General features: G+C 39.6%; 1 protein-coding gene across 1 annotated transcript in view; it reads left to right on the forward strand.

The window, feature by feature from the left end:
* Positions 1-18,180, forward strand: part of LOC126416180 (ATP-dependent RNA helicase Ddx1) — a 75,900-nt gene that overhangs the window by 16,162 nt on the left and 41,558 nt on the right. The window contains exons 4-5 of the mRNA XM_050083760.1: positions 11,041-11,240; positions 11,330-11,572. Coding sequence (XP_049939717.1) covers positions 11,041-11,240; positions 11,330-11,572 — 443 coding nt within the window. The remainder of the gene's footprint in view (positions 1-11,040; positions 11,241-11,329; positions 11,573-18,180) is intronic.

The raw sequence follows: 18,180 nt of genomic DNA on the forward strand, positions 1-18,180 counted from the left end.
AAAAATGTATGGACATATGCCCTATTCTTGAATTTTTTCTGAGATAGAATACATTTAATGCACATTTGTTTTTGGGCTAGTGGCACATACATATATGTCTTACACACCCAACCTCTTTGACATTTTATCCTGGTCTGAGCTACCTCTTTCATCTTCTTTGCTTGAGATGTCATTCTGGTATTAAATTAGCCCATTGTACACCCAGTTGTCCGTGGTGAGTTGTGTGAATTAGTGCGAAGGATTGAGAATGTATCGTAGATAAGCATCAGTTAACGTGCCAAATGTTACATCTGGAGCATTGCAATGTATGGTGCAGAGACCTGGACGTTGAGGAAGGAAGATGAAAGAAGATTGGAGGTACTAGAGATGTGGATATGGAGAAAAACGGAAAAGTGAAATAGGAAGACCGTGTAAGGAATGAAGAAGTATTAAGAAGAGTTGGAGAAGAAAGAAACATGCTGGAAGTCATCAGAAAGAGAAAACTGAACTGGATTGGACACTGTTTGAGGAGGGACTGTTTATTGAATGAAGAAATAGAAGGAATGGTGGAGGGAAAAGGAGGAAGAGGAAAAAGGATATCGAATGCTGGACAATATCAAAGGAGACAAATATTCAGAAATGAAAAGATTGTTCATGGACAGACAAAAGTGGAAGAGGCTTAACCCATGACAAGACATGCTGTAAGGCAGAATACCATACTACTACTACTACTAACTGTGTTTGTACACGCAGTGGCTAAAATGCACTTATGAAGAGTATGCAGGTATGGTGTATGTGCATAGCATCTGCGACAGTAGTGCTCCATCTGCTGTTGAATAATACCGTTGGACCATTCCGGCTGACGAATTTGTGATCGTTGAGTGTTTCTTCCAAATTCCCTTTTTTCTTCTGAAGTGTAGTTCAACAATCTGTGCAGGAACAGCAACACATTGTTGAAATGATGCAGCATAGTCCTGCTACCAGCACCTCAACTTTCTGCATGTATCAGTGTCCAACGAACACATTAGATATAGGTGATTTGTGCCTGTTTTACATACAGCCACGTATCAGTGTCCAACGAACACATTAGATATAGAAGATTTGTGCCTTGTTTTACATACAGCGTGTCCACAATATTTATATTGGTGCCAATGCCACATGACTGGAATTTCGTCACTGGTTAAATGCCAGTCATCTGTTTCTGTCAAAATTATTCACTGATACAGCCATGTTTACATGAAGGGAATCCACACGCAAAATAATCATCAGTGGTTGCAGGAAAATCCACATGCTTCAGTAGAAACCAGGTTTGTTTTTTGAACGGTGTCTGGTGGGACGTTATTGGTAACAAGTTGATAGCTGCAGTCATTTCAGAAGGATGAATGACAGGCAGATTTTCTTGAATTTTTCGGGAAATTTGTTTGTAGAACACCTTGAGAATGTTTCTTTGTCCATGCAGACTGCAGTGTACTTCCAGCAGGACAGAGCCTCCACATTTTACCAGACTTTCTAGGGAACGTCTCAGCTGCACTTAACTTAATCAGTGGACTGGCCTTGGTAGTAATATTAACTGGCTACCAAGATTGCCAGACCTCATGCCATTAGACTTTAGTTTGTGGGGGTTTGATGAAGTCTGCAGTCTGCAAACGAAAGGTGATTAAGTGAAATAAAGTGCTTGTTTTCATCGTGACTCTTGCTGCCATCATCAGGAAATGTGCAGAGACACTCAGACAACCAACATTACATGTTCTCCCTAGAGTACACAGTTAACACTGGGATATTCAAACATGTATTGTGAGCTGTACAATAGCTAGATTGTGACATGTATGATAATGCTTAGAGGTCCTTAGATGTCAATGTGTTAAAAATATGAATTTTCAACTGACACTTTGTTGTAATGTTTACTACCTCTTGTACATGTGTAAACTAGATGAAGTGGTGTACAATACAGAAAATCAATAACAATGTACATTAAATATATTCTATCACTGAAAATGTTTGGACTAGGGTGTGTGTCCATATGAAGTTTTTTGCTTCAAATGATTGTTACTTTCATATCCCTCAGCACTGACTACTCCTTGTGGGACACTGTGTGTACAAAGATGAGAATGTATTTTCTAACTGCTTTGGAAGATAATTTGATACCCAAACTTCCACTTCTTTTACGAGATGACTTACTTGAGACGCTCGGCCGACCTTCCTTGCTGGTTAGCCTGCTGCTGCAAACTCTTTTACCTCTTCTCCAAAGTATGCTGCTAGGTACAGGAATCTCTTAAGACTCTTTCTACTCACAAAAATAAGTAGACATACAAAGTTTCGTTTGCTTCAACTAACGACGTATATTTGAATTTCACACATTTTACAAATCCCACTCTTCACATAAATATAAACTGTTTAGTAAGTCTTTCCTGTCTCCAAATGTCAGAAACAAAATAATTTACATATAAGAGGAAGGTGGCTTAAAAACCCTGTCCGTTCTCAACATGAATCGGAATACCCATCTTCCCTTCAGCAAGGCTAAGACAAGAGTTTTTCCCAAGAGTACCTTCTCAACTGTTCCTTTTTCACTATTATCACAGAGTTACATAAATACTCCGTGGTCCTCTCATATGCACTTTCTCTGAAACTTCCATGGATCGCCCGACAGGTACTTGTTGTTGCCGTTTGACCGCTGTGTCTACATTCTCCTCACGACTGAATTTTAAACCTGCACACACAAACACATGATGTGCAGTAGGAAGGATTCTATCACCCCACCCTCACTTCTAAAATATCGTTACTAACAACAATTTTCCCTTGTATGGTGTAATTAAAACATTTTGCTGTGCAAATTGGAACTTTTCACCCATAGTACTACGTCACTGTTTCTTCTCTTGCAGACTTCCCACTAACTGCAAAAGTGTTGCCAATGCAGGATTTTGTGCGTGAACTAAGTCTTGATTATGTCTCATAAATGTTCAATGGGACTCATGTCGGGCGATCTGGGTGGCTAAATCATTCACTTGAATTATCCAGAATGTTCATCAAACCAATTGCAAACAGTTGTAGCCTGGTGACATGGCGCATTGTCATCCATAAAAATTTTGTCGTCGTTTGGGAACATGACATCCATCAGTGGCTGCAAATGTTCAAGTAGCCAAATATCCAGAGGACCAGTCCATTCCATGTAAACACAGCCCACACCATTATGGAGCTGCCAACAGCTTGCACAGGGCCTTGTTGACAACCTGGGTCCGTGGTCTTGTGGCGTCTGACCTTACTTGAATCTTACCAACTGAAATCAGGATTTATCTGATGATGAGGCCACGGTTTTCCAGTCAGCTAGGTCCAATCAGTATGGCAATGAGGCTGGAGAGGCACTGCAGCAATGTTGTGCTGTTAGCCAAGCCACTCACATAGGGTGTCTGCTGCCATAGCCCATTAATGTCAAATTTTGCTGTGCTGCCCTAATGGATATGTTCAATATGTCCCCACATTGATTTCTATGGTTATTTCACACAGTTTTGCTTGTCTGTTAGCAGTGACAACTTTACGCGAACATCACTGTTCTTGGTAGTTAAGTGAAAGCCTTTGGCAACTGTGTTGTCCATGGAAAGAGGTTATGCCTGAAATTTGGCATTCTCGGCACACTCTTGACACTGTGGATATCGGAATGTTGAATTCTCGTAACGGTTTCTGAAACTGAGTGTCCCATGTGTCTCCAAGTACCATTCTGCATGCAAAGGCTGTTAATTCCCTTCGTGCTGCCATAACCACGTTGGAAAGCTTCTCACATGAAACACCTGAGAACGAATTATAGCTCTACCAACGCACATGTAGGTGATACTACCACCACCTGTATATGTGCATATCACTATCCCATGACTCTTGTCAACTCGGTGTATATTATCCGCCGTTGGTGGTGGCCTTTTGTATGAAAACACAGTGGGAAGGTAACTGTCTCGGCTGATTTTACAAACAAAATTGTGTAACGTAATTGTATCAAAATATTAATTCATACATGAGTCTGATTCAAAAGGAATGTCTTCAGAGAACTCAACATAATCTTGGCACATTGAAAAATTGAAAGCTTCCATTCTAGTCATGGTATTGTACTTATTTCTGAAAGGAGCAGAAATCAAATCATTGCCCTAACATCCTGATTAAGTTTCTAAAGTTTATTAAAAAAAGAAATCAACTGAATCTGTGATGGGTCTGTAAGTAAGCTATTCCTGTTTTTCCAACAGAACTAACGTTAGACCATTTGCTTGCAGTTGCTTCCCTCCACTCCTGAATTAATCTTTTTGTTGCCCTCGTGACCTCTGTAATATTACGGTAAGACTGTGCCTAGTGCCTCAAAACTATCCATCTCTTTTGCCTATGTTGTCAAAAAGTCATATGTAGAAAACTATTAACCATCAATATTTACCTTATTGTCATAACATGGTGTACATACAATCCAAAAGTTTACCCCCTCCCCCTGAGAGCCTACCAGCATTCATGTCAGTGACAGAGTTACTTGTTGCGTATGTGAACAGTCCACCACATTATCAAGGAGAATGAATAGTAATAAGTGGATTGTACTAGTAGAAAAGAGCATTTAACTTCAAACCAAATTCTATTTCTCATTCAACTGCAACTCCTCAAATAAAAGTGCAACTGGTGCTCTTATTTGATTGCAAACCTTCACTGTATGTGCATACATGTGTGTAAAGATTTGAGTTTTCACTCTTCATGCCCTCTTCTTGTTGCAGATGTGGTCGCCTTAGTTCTGAGTAAAGTGTGTTAATCTCATTGAATGTCACACATTAGATTCTTGAGTTCTTGTGTGTGGTAACTAGTCCTGTCAGGGGGTAGAAAATTTGGTCAGTTCAGCTTTAAAATGTTTTTTCCAAATGGCATCAAGAATTGTTGTGTATAGTTATAAGGCTGTTGATTCTAGACCACGGTATAAAATACATCAAACAGAGAACATAATCCATTATTATCATTATTATTATTATTATTATTATTATTATTACCTACCAGCTTCAAAATTCACTCATTTAGTTGCTTCAGTGCATCAAATTGCCTTACACTAAAGTGATACAATGGTTTGCATGGAAGAAATGTTAGAATGATAGTGCTGCTAGAGACAAATTGAACTGTTTGTCCACCCCTTACTGAAATCAATGAAATACAGTCAATTCAATAATTTTTCTCATGGTGACTTCAGAAGTGACCTGTTTCTTGCTCCATCTCTTGGGTAGAGGCTGCCTGAAATCATGTATTGTCCATACGCACAAAGATTTTTAATATGGAAGTAATCCCCACCAACACGGTGTCAACATTAATTTTATCTGGTACTTGTGTTGAGTTGTTAGGTACTGCCAGTTGACATACAAATGTCAATAGACTGCGAATCAGACTCTTAATGTGTGTGTGTAGTTGTGCTCTCAAATTTAGTTGAGAACTAGTTGTAAGTGAAATTTGTTGTTAGGGTTACTCAGAATGCAAACAGTTAGCATCATTAACAGTTGGCAATTGAATTTACTGGAGGACACTGTTATTGGAGATGATGGACTACTTTTGAATCCATCAGGAACTGCCTTGTCCATTGTATTAATTACAGTGATTGGTGGCACAAGATAACAAAATTAAGGGACTCTGAACGGAATGTGTGGAGAACAGTCTGCTAGCCACACAGATGAAAAAAGTCACTCTAACAAGATTGAAAATATGGGCACTGTGCATTAATATACAGGCACATCTACATCTACATCTATACTCCGCGAGCCACCTTACGGTGTGTGGCGGAGGGTACTTATTGTACCACTATCTGATCCCCCCTTCCCTGTTCCATTCACGAATTGTGCGTGGAAAGAACGACTGCTTGTAAGTCTCCGTATTTGCTCTAATTTCTCGGATCTTTTCGTTGTGATCATTACGCGAGATATATGTGGGCGGTAGTAATATGTTGCCCATCTCTTCCCGGAATGTGCTCTCTCGTAATTTCGATAATAAACCTCTCCGTATTGCGTAACGCCTTTCTTGAAGTGTCCGCCACTGGAGCTTGTTCAGCATCTCCGTAACGCTCTCGCGCTGACTAAATGTCCCCATGACGAATCGCGCTGCTTTTCGCTGGATCATGTCTATCTCTTCTATTAATCCAACCTGGTAAGGGTCCCATACTGATGAGCAATACTCAAGAATCGGACGAACAAGTGTTTTGTAAGCTACTTCTTTCGTCGATGAGTCACATTTTCTTAGAATTCTTCCTATGAATCTCAACCTGGCGCCTGCTTTTCCCACTATTTGTTTTATGTGATAATTCCACTTCAGATCGCTCCGGATAGTAACTCCTAAGTATTTTACGGTCGTTACCGCTTCCAATGATTTACCACCTATGGCATAATCGTACTGGAATGGATTTCTGCCCCTACGTATGCGCATTATATTACATTTATCTACGTTTAGGGAAAGCTGCCAGCTGTCGCACCATGCATTAATCCTCTGCAGGTCCTCCTGGAGTACGTACGAGTCTTATGATGTTGCTACTTTCTTGTAGACAACCGTGTCATCTGCAAATAGCCTCACGGAGCTACCGATGTTGTCAACTAAGTCATTTATGTATATTGTAAACAATAAAGGTCCTATCACGCTTCCCTGCGGTACTCCCGAAATTACCTCTACATCTGCAGATTTTGAACCGTTAAGAATGACATGTTGTGTTCTTTCTTCTAGGAAATCCTGAATCCAATCACAAACCTGGTCCGATATTCCGTAAGCTCGTATTTTTTTCACTAAACGTAAGTGCGGAACCGTATCAAATGCCTTCCTGAAGTCCAGGAATACGGCATCAATCTGCTCGCCAGTGTCTACGGCACTGTGAATTTCTTGGGCAAATAGGGCGAGCTGAGTTTCACATGATCTCTGTTTGCGGAATCCATGTTGGTTATGATGAAGGAGATTTGTATTATCTAAGAACGTCATAATACGAGAACACAAAACATGTTCCATTATTCTACAACAGATTGACGTAAGCGAAATAGGCCTATAATTATTCGCATCTGATTTATGACCCTTCTTGAAAATGGGAACGACCTGCGCTTTCTTCCAGTCGCTAGGTACTTTACGTTCTTCCAGCGATCTACGATAAATTGCTGATAGAAAGGGGGCAAGTTCTTTAGCATAATCACTGTAGAATCTTAAGGGTATCTCGTCTGGTCCGGATGCTTTTCCGCTACTAAGTGATAGCAGTTGTTTTTCAATTCCGATATCGTTTATTTCAATATTTTCCATTTTGGCGTCCGTGCGACGGCTGAAGTCAGGGACCGTGTTACGATTTTCCGCAGTGAAACAGTTTCGGAACACTGAATTCAGTATTTCTGCCTTTCTTCGGTCGTCCTCTGTTTCGGTGCCATCGTGGTCAACGAGTGACTGAATAGGGGATTTAGATCCGCTTACCGATCTTACATATGACCAAAACTTTTTAGGGTTCTTGTTTAGATTGTTTGCCAATGTTTTATGTTCGAATTCGTTGAATGCTTCTCTCATTGCTCTCTTTACGCTCTTTTTCGCTTCGTTCAGCTTTTCCTTATCAGCTATGATTCGACTACTCTTAAACCTATGATGAAGCTTTCTTTGTTTCCGTAGTACCTTTCGTACATGATTGTTATACCACGGTGGATCTTTCCCCTCGCTTTGGACCTTAGTCGGTACGAACTTATCTAAGGCGTACTGGACGATGTTTCTGAATTTTTCCATTTTTGTTCCACATCCTCTTCCTCAGAAATGAACGTTTGATGGTGGTCACTCAGATATTCTGCGATTTGTGCCCTATCACTCTTGTTAAGCAAATATATTTTCCTTCCTTTCTTGGCATTTCTTATTACACTTGTAGTCATTGATGCAACCACTGACTTATGATCACTGATACCCTCTTCTACATTCACGGAGTCGAAAAGTTCCGGTCTATTTGTTGCTATGAGGTCTAAAACGTTAGCTTCACGAGTTGGTTCTCTAACTATCTGCTCGAAGTAATTCTCGGACAAGGCAGTCAGGATAATGTCACAAGAGTCTCTGTCCCTGGCTCCAGTTCTGATTGTGTGACTATCCCATTCTATACCTGGTAGATTGAAGTCTCCCCCTATTACAATAGTATGATCACGAAACTTCTTCACGACGTTCTGCAGGTTCTCTCTGAGGCGCTCAACTACTACGGTTGCTGATGCAGGTGGTCTATAGAAGCATCCGACTATCATATCTGACCCACCTTTGATACTTAACTTAACCCAGATTATTTCACATTCGCATTCGCTAATAACTTCACTGGATATTATTGAATTCTTTACTGCTATAAATACTCCTCCACCATTGGCGTTTATCCTATCCTTGCGGTATATATTCCATTCTGTGTCTAGGATTTCGTTACTGTTCACTTCCGGTTTTAACCAACTTTCCGTTCCTAATACTATATGCGCACTATTTCCTTCAATAAGAGATACTAATTCAGGAACCTTGCCCTGGATACTCCTGCAGTTTACCAATATTACGTTAACTTTTCCTGTTTTTGGTCGCTGAGGACGGACATTCTTTATCAACGATGATAATGTCCTCTCTGGTAAGCCGTCAGGTATTTTATCGTTTCGCCCAACCTAAAAAACCCCCGTGTGCACGCCACACGTACTCTGCTACCCTAGTAGCTGCTTCCGGTGTGTAGTGCACGCCTGACCTGTCTAGGGGGGCCCTACAGTTCTCCACCCAATAACGGAGGTCGATGAATTTGCAACCATTATAGTCGCAGAGTCGTCTGAGCCTCTGGTTTAGACCCTCCACACGGCTCCAAACCAGAGGACCGCGATCGACTCTGGGCACTATGCTGCAGATATTAAGCTCAGCTTGCACTCCGCGTGCGATGCTGGTTGTCTTCACCAAATCAGCCAGCCGCCGGAAGGAACCAAGGATGGCCTCAGAACCCAAGCGGCAGGCGTCATTCGTTCCGACATGTGCTACTATCTGCAGCCGGTCACACCCAGTGCGTTCAATAGCTGCCGGAATGGCCTCCTCCACATTACGGACGAGACCCCCCGGCAAGCACACCGAGTGCACACTGGTGTTAAAAGGGCTCACTACTTTTCAATGTTTGTGCTGTACCAGCCACATTGCGTCACAGTTCTAATCGTGTTTTATATATTGACAACAAAACATACCTCCAGGTTGGTGGACACACCTGCACTGTGTTCACTGGTGTGAGTTGTGCAAATTTTAGAATTCTGTATGGAGTTGTTTGTTATAGGTAATTGTAAGCAGATTATGATTTTACCTAGTGGCTCACTCGTCCACTTTCATTAATCAAATAACATCTATTTTCTGTCAGGAATTTGTTTATGTATGTATTGTTGCTCCCTTCAAAAATAAATTTTAACCCTACAATTGGGGAGGGGGGACTAAATAGTCAATTTGTCTCTGTGTATTAGGGTTGCTCTAAAAGAAAGGCACTATTTCTTTAAATATCCAATTTATTTTCCATATCTTCAATATTTTTATAGTATGTGGATGCCTTACTGAGAGACAGTGTCATTTTTTCACATAATTTCTGTCCCTTTCAATTGTCCTAGTCCACTGCGAACCTAAGGCTTGTATACTTACACATTAGGATTCAGGAGCAGCACCTTTGAGCCACTGTTTAGCAGCCTTCACAAGATAGTTGCAATCTTCAAATCTCATTCCGCTAAGGGATTACTTCAATTTTCCAAAGTGGTATGTGTCACATAGTGCCGGATCGGAGCTGTAGTGTGCATATATTTCCATGTTGTCTACCCAAGCTTTATGATCTCAGTGGTGGTTTTCGCACTGGCGTGTGAACGGACGTTACTACGCAACAGATAAACATCGTGTTTTTGCCAATGTTGTCAAATGCAACACATTCAAGCATGAAGTTTTTTATTGCTTGCTACAGGGAATGGTCCTTCTGAATCAAAAATACACAGTAGCCACCACTTCTCCAGCTGAAGATGCGGTTTTGTGTTGCTTCTCCTTTGGCAAGTTTGCATTATGCTATTCTGTCACTTGCCTTTTCATCTCAGGTTCAGAGTGATGCAACTAGGTTTCATCTCCCTTCACAATTCTTGCAAGCAAGTCATCTTCAAAATTTTCGTACTGTTCCAAAAGTTCACTGTGCAGTTGCCTTGCACGTTTCTTTTTGGGCATCCATCAGCACTTTGGAAAACTCCTAGTGCAAACTGTTTTCAGCTTCAACTGTCTCAATATTATGCACGTACTTGCTACTTCTTCTACTCCAACTCAGAATGACAGTTTGTTCACTGTTAAGCATTTGTAAGCAAAATCAGATCATGAATACGCTGCACGTTGTCAGTGCAGTGGTCAGTCTGCCGCTCTGCGGAAGGTCCTTGACTATCGCCACTTCCACATTCGCCAGGGATAATCTGCTGGCCCAGCAACTTACTTTCCTGCTATGGAAAGTTATCATCCCCATACATCATCTTCAGTCTTGTGTGATCGTTTGCCACTGTCTCATGCTCACAATACAGGATGCACATAGAGTGCAGCAGGCATCTTGATGGAGTGCTGTGACAGCGCAACTTGTGGAAACTGGTTGAATTGCAGTTGAGTGCAAGTGGCAAAAATGTATTGATAACCGCTGTGAATAGCGAAGGTGTAGAACAGAAGGTTTTTTTTTTTTTCCTTTTCTCTTTTTTTCTTTTTTTTTGGGGGGGGGGGGAGGTAATGCATTACTTTTGGAGTGACTCTCATATAACATGTTATTTTACTGCCACTTTACGTTTACATGTTGTTTTTTGTGGGTATTCAGAAGAATAACAGATTTGATACTTGTCAAAGGCAGGCAGCTGACTGCTTCTTCGAAAAGTATAAGAACCCTTCTTCACTTTCTATAACATTTCAACCAATCAGGTATTTCATTCTTGGTGCATTTAAGGAATTACTTATATTGCATGTATGACATTTTTGAAGGCATTTCTTATAGTGGCTTTACATTAATGTTTGTTTCATGCCATTTTAGAAACTTTAAATAATTCAACAAGACGGTCAACTATAATCATAAGCTTTCTCTCTTCTTAGCACCACACTGGACCCTCAGTTTCTTTGATAGGGGTCATGCAATGGCTGTAACACCAGATGGACTGAGGTGTCAATCACGGGAGCAGAAGGAATGGCATGGATGTAGAGCAACGAAAGGTGTCCAAGGGAAGGGTCGTTACTATTACGAGGCAACAGTTACTGATGAAGGCTTGTGCAGAGTTGGGTGGTCCACACTACAGGTCAGCATGACAACACATACAGCAAAAAAATTAAGTTTCACATTTTACAGGATTTGTTGTTCTAAACTGAAATAAATTTGATTTTGAAGGCTAACCTCGATCTTGGAACTGACAAATTTGGCTTTGGATTTGGAGGCACTGGGAAGAAGTCAAACAACAAACAGTTTGACAGCTATGGTGAAGAATTTGGGATCCATGACACCATTGGGTGCTTTCTTGATTTGGACTCAGGGGAAATAAAGTTCTCAAAAAATGGTGTTGATTTAGGCAAGGCTTTCTCAATTCCACCGCAAATAAAAAACTCTGCATTCTTCCCAGCAGTTGTTCTAAAGGTAAGTGTGTGTGTGTGTGTTCAAGCTTAATTAAGAAATGAGGAAATCAGTATTCCAACCTTACTCTTGCTCTATCTATAGTATACATGTGTCACTTGCCTACTACGTGTGAAAGAAGAGTGTGCATTTCAAGATTTCCTATGGTGTGTCCTCGTACCACCTTTAATTAATTTGATTTAAGTGTTTGCTTGTCTATAGTTTTATTTTGTTATTTCTATCCTGGAATGGCCTTTGTAACCAAATTACTCTTCTGTTGTGTCAGCTTTCTTAATAGAAAGAATGGCGTACCGTGATATTGTGTTCCACAGTGTTGTCTTCAAAATGCTACAATGATCTACATTATCAAATACATTGTTTCTGGAGAGCAGAAATTTTGTTGGCTCTCAAAGCAAATGATTTGTCATACATTACAAAGAATTCTAAGAAGCACTGTGATGCTCCTGGTGGAAAACTTACTGTGTGCTTCTGTTAATGGTCAGATTGATCTAGATATGACAAGAGCTTGGTGTTTGTGATTTAACTTCACACAGTGCCACATTTGAAGAAATAAGTGTACTAATGAGGTGGTTTGTGGAAAAGCTTTACGTAACAGACTGTCTACTACACTGTTCATTCAGATAGTTAGGAGGGTTTCAGAGGTTAGCATCAAGCTCAAGACCGCTCAGGCTGAGTATCAGTCACTCGAGAGTGCTGTAGCAATGGGGAAGACTATTGTCTGGTGTACCTCCAGTAAGTGAATCCTTGGAATTATTTTGGCATATAGTGCTGCCATCTGAGAGACCATATTATAAGGAGAATTGAATGTTAATTGTAAGCAGAACACTCACTGGCACAGTAGTATGTGATTCAGTCTGTATTTTGGTGCGAATAAATGCTTAAAATTATGCATTTTCCAATATGAATGTCATTACAGGGAAAAAAGACCTAAACCTATTTATCAGACAAAAACTGTTTATGTTGATGTCCATATATAAAACTCACAAAGTGAAGGCTAGAAACTGTATTGATGTAGACAAAAAGATGCAAACATTGTAAATAACGAAGACAAAGTATCAAGAAAATCGGCAACCAGACAACAAAGAACATAAAATCTTGAAGTCAGTAGATGATCAATCAGCTTCTGAAAAGGGGTAGGGAGAGGGAAGATCGTGGTTTTTTCCTCACTTATCAACAAAGGCTCAGTAGCTCTAAACACAAGTTGCTACATTTTAATGCATTTTATTTCATTTACATCTGTACCCTGGTAATTACTGTGAAGCACGAGGCAGGGTGCTTTTTTTCCATTCCGTTCACATAGGGAGCATAGGAAGAATGATTGCTTAAGTGTGTGTGTGTTTTTGTGTGTGTACTGTAATTACTGTAATCTTATCTTCGTGATCCGTATGGGATATCAACAATGTAGGAAAAGATAGATTGCTACTTACTGCAAAGAAGACACATTAAGTTGCGGACAGACACAGTTAAAAACACTCGCATATAGCTTTTGGCCATAGCCTGCATCAGTAGAGAGAGAGAGAGAGAGAGAGAGAGAGAGAGAGAGAGAGAGACCGGAGTTGGCGGTTGTATATGCATGAGGTGTGCTTGCTTTGTGTGTGTGTGTGTGTGTGTGTGTGTGTGTGTGTTCGCTGATGCAGGCTGTGGCCGAAAGGTACATGTGAGTATCTTTTAATTGTGCCTGTCTGCAATTTGGTGCCTTGGTTGGTTGATCACATCTCAAATCATACAGGCTATGTCAACTCGTGGTCGTGAATTTCTCTGGAAAAAATATGTATTAGACATCTATATCATAAGTGTTGAGAAATAAAGTATTTTCATTTTATCTTAATTTTTGTAAATTGTACAGCCTTTTGAAAAATGTATGTTTTGTAAATAACTCTTAAAACAGTAGTGAACAAAAAAATAAAACTAATAAACCAAAAGTACTGGAGACCTGACATATTTTTTGGGTTAAAGCTCCATCTTAGTGTATTGAAATTTAGTTGACGCCTGCACACTTATGGACTTGCCTCAACTTACAAATTTAAGACAAAATACAAAATTAAAGTTAATTTTTCTCTTAATTTTTTTTTCTGATTTGGAAAGTCACAGAATGCCAAATTATCAGATACTACTGATGTAATTATAAACAGTATCATCTCTGCTCCAGCTATCTGTAAATATTTATTACTAAAAATGTAAAAAAATTAATTTTTTATGAGTATTTATGAATTATTTAATTGAAAAACCCCCATCCAAAAACTTTTGAGAATTAAACAAAATATTATTTGTCAGTGAAAACTTAGTGGGCAATATTTTTCTGTGTAAAGTGTTAAAAATTTTTCAACATTCTGCATATTTCACATCACTGAATTTCTAGTGTAAAATATGCATGTTGGCACACTGTTTCCAGCACTCTTCTGTTTATAACAAACGAGTTATAACTTGCACATAAACCATTCTACAGCGAGTTTTGTGTTTGGTTTGAACTTTTTGTTAGATACAGTGTCAGTGAGGAAATACAATAGTGAAAGTGAGGTGTGTGAACTATGAAAAAAGGCACAAGAAGGCAGTGTTTAATAAAAGTGAAAAACACTTTACAGTTGTTGGAAATCTGTCAAAGGTATTCCAGAAATATCTTTATCTCCAAGCAACAGTATTAAGATCGCATCCATTGTGCAGGAATTGCTACATTCACTACAAGAAGAAATTTAATGACAACCCACCTGAACGATCACTACTACCCAAATGTGAAACTGAAGAAAACAGTGCAGATGGTTATATTCCTGGGTGTGAAGTTGTTATTGCATTGTAGGTTAGTGTTTCTGCTGTAGCCCCTACTATATCCCCCCTTAAACGTCCAGGAAAGGTAAGAAGCACAAGAAGAAAACAATATGTAAAAAGAAATGTGGAAGAAATTGAAACAAGTTTTACACAAGCAAAATCTTCAAAACTTTGTGGAGTTTATAATGTCGATGCACTTGAGAACCTGAGATAGTGATATATGCACGAAATGTGATATGTGGTTTCAAATCTTAAATACTGATATTCAGCAGCGACCTACATAGAGAAGGTACAGTTACTGATATCAAGTAGCTACTCTAAGCAGCAGATACAGAAGTACATACCCACTTTATCACATTGATTTAAAAAGCTCATAAAATGAAGAATGAGAAAAGCATGCCCAGATTCTTACTGTGGGCATCCATCGCAAGATGATACGCTTACTACTGTTCTGGAATATCACCTAACCAGGCTGATGTTACCTCTGTTAGTGAAAACGGTGAAAAAGTTAAAAAGGTAAAAAGATTATGACAAAATCGATAAGAGAAATATCTCATAATGAAAAAGGAGAACCTGAATTTAAAAATTGGTCTTACAGAATTCTACTCCTTACGACCAAAATGGATAAAAAGCCAGCCAGTGAAGGAAGTATGCATACTAAGCAGTGTCACAGAAAAGAAGTACACAGTTGGTGCTGAAGTGATGACTGTTGAAGCATTGCACGTTCAGGATACTGACAGTGACGTAACCTATGCATTGTGGGAGGGAAGAGAGTTGGTGAAGAAGACAGTAGAGCCAGAGAAATTTGTTACAGAGGTTAAGCATTGGGTCGTGTGATCATCATATCTGGAGGATTCAGAGACAGGCCATAGCAGAAGTAAAGCAAGTCACATTTCAGAATACTGACATATTTCTTCAACTCGACTTTGCTGAGAAATGGTCTGTTGCTTTGCAGAATGAAATTCAAAATTACCACTGACACACCACAGGTATAAACATACACGTGTTGCTCGCTTTCTTGGAATATCACACTGTTTTGACATTCTCAGTGATGATCTCATTCATTCATGCATGCATGCTATGCTGTCAGCATGATAATTGATGACTGGAAGCCATGCATTTCCTAAAATGTGTATATGACTGATGGTGCAGCATCTCATTTTAAAAACCACTTTCAGCTTTATGAGTGCAGGACTTAAGACAAAAAAATTGATATTTACAGCTGCAGGTCATGGAAAAAGTGCATGTGATGGGGTAGGAGATCTCTGTAAACATCTTGCAATCTGCAGCATGAGGCTGTTGATGCTACAAGAGATGCTGCTGGATTTACACACTATATCAAAATTAGTAACAAAATGAAACTTTTTAATGCTAAATGAAAGTACATTAAGGGAATTCCATTTTAAAAAAGAGAGAAGAGTGGTCTACTATGAAGCCGGTGGTAGGAATTCACATCCCAGAGTGGCACATACATTGCAAGAACGGTTATCCACGAAATGCAGCCTGTTACTGTGTATGAAATGCAGAAACCACAGTGTACATTAGAAGACTTTGCAGTGAGCCACTTCATTTCTCGAGTGCATGACAATCAGTGGTGGGTGGGACAAATAATAAGTATGTCTCATGAGCTGTGAGATATAACCATCTCCTATGACACCTCATGGTCCTGCTAATGCTCTGAAATGACCATCATCAAAAGATCAGTGTGCGATTTCCATTTCCCAAGTACTGCTCTTCTTGGATCATCTTTGCCTGTGTGCAAACTCAGCTCAGCTGTACAAGTTCAATGACAAGCAGATGAAAAAAACAAATGAACTCTTTTCAACAGTGTAGTATTGATTGTTACATTGTAGGCAATTTTAATCCATCGAAAGTCATGAAAAAGTAAAATCATGATAGAGGACAATAATAATCAGTGAATAATATCATAAAAAGAAAAGTGGGTATAAGTATTTCTGCATCTCATTTTTGTTATAAAATGCTTTTGAACAAGATTATGAATTATTTTCTCAGTCACGTATAATATTGTAAAGTAATTATTTTGATTCAGAAATACCAGTTTTTCATGGCATTTACTTAAAATCAGCGATCAATATTGACCTTGAGAGTAGAGCTAGGTCTACCTAAAAAAATTTTCACATTTTGTACAGACAAGTATTGCCCACTCTGATGGTACATTCCCAAAGTACATTGACCACCTAATGTACCATGATGTTTTTGGAACATTTAGGATGGAGGCTTTGGGGAAAATAATTTCTAAATAACCAAAAAATTTCGGATTCTTTCATCTTTATGTACAAATATTTTGACACTTTAAAAATGTCATGCGTTAACATCATTACTGACAGCAGTCCTTCCACTTTGCCATTTCACATGACAGTTAACATTCTGTGACTATTCATATTTTCAAAACATAATTCTGAAATTTACAAAAGTTACAAATTTTCATCATTTATTATTCTAAAGAAAAAGGAAAAGAAGAAAAGCTCAGAAGTATATTCATCATGCCTCATAGTATGGGGAACAAAGTATTTATTGGAAATAAATTCAGATCTGGATCACTTTTGGTTTCGTACCATCTACATCTACATCCATACTCCGCAAGCCACCTGACTGTGTGTGGCGGAGGGTACCCTGAGTACCTCTATCGGTTCTCCCTTCAGTCTCGTATTGCTCGTGGAAAGGAGGATTGTCGGTATGCTTCTGTGTGGGCTCTAATCTCTCTGATTTTATCCTTCGCAAGATATACGTACGAGGGAGCAATATACTACTTGACTCTTCGCTGAAGGTATGTTCTCGAAACTTTAACAAAAGCCCGTACCGAGCTACTGAGCGTCTCTCCTGCAGAGTCTTCCACTGGAGTTTATCTATCATCTTCGTAACGCTTTCGCGATTACTAAATGATCCTGTAACGAAGTGCGCCGCTCTCCGTTGGATCTTCTCTCTCTCTTCTATCAACCCTATCTGGTACGGATCCCACACTGCTGAGCAGTATTCAAGCAGTGGACGAACAAGCATACTGTAACCTACTTCCTTTGTTTTCGGATTGCATTTCCTTAGGATTCTTCCAATGAATCTCAGTCTGGCATCTGCTTTACCGACGATCAACTTTATATGATCATTTCATTTTAAATCACTCCTAATGCGTACTCCCAGATAATTTATGGAATTAACTGCTTCCAGTTGCTGACCTGCTATTTTGTAGCTAAATAATAAGGGAACTATCTTTCTATGTATTCGCAGCACATTACACTTGTCTACATTGAGATTCAATTGCCATTCCCTGCACCAGGTGTCAATTCGCTGCAGATACTCCTGCATTTCAGTACAATTTTCCATTGTTACAACCTCTTGATACACCACAGCATCATCTGCAAAAAGCCTCAGTGAACTTCCGATGTCATCCACAAGGTCATTTATGTATATTGTGAATAGCAACGGTCCTATGACACTCCCCTGCGGCACACCTGAAATCGCTCTTACTTCGTAAGACTTCTCTGCATTGAGAATGACATGCTGCATTCTGTTATCTAGGAACTCTTCAATCCAATCACACAATTGGTCTGGTAGTCCATATGCTCTTACTTTGTTCATTAAACGAGTGTGGGGAATTGTATCGAACGCCTTGCGGAAGTCAAGAAACACGGCATCTACCTGTGAACCCGTATCTATGGTGCTCTGAGTCTCGTGGACAAATAGCGCGAGCTGGGTTTCACACGACCGTCTTTTTCGAAACCCATGCTGATTCCTACAGAGTAGATTTCTAGTCTCCAGAAAAGTCATTATACTCAAACATAATACGTGTTCCAAAATTCTACAACTGATCGACGTTAGAGATATAGGTCTAT

The sequence above is a fragment of the Schistocerca serialis genome, chromosome 8, assembly GCF_023864345.2.
Source record: "Schistocerca serialis cubense isolate TAMUIC-IGC-003099 chromosome 8, iqSchSeri2.2, whole genome shotgun sequence".
NCBI classification, from domain to species: domain Eukaryota; kingdom Metazoa; phylum Arthropoda; class Insecta; order Orthoptera; family Acrididae; genus Schistocerca; species Schistocerca serialis.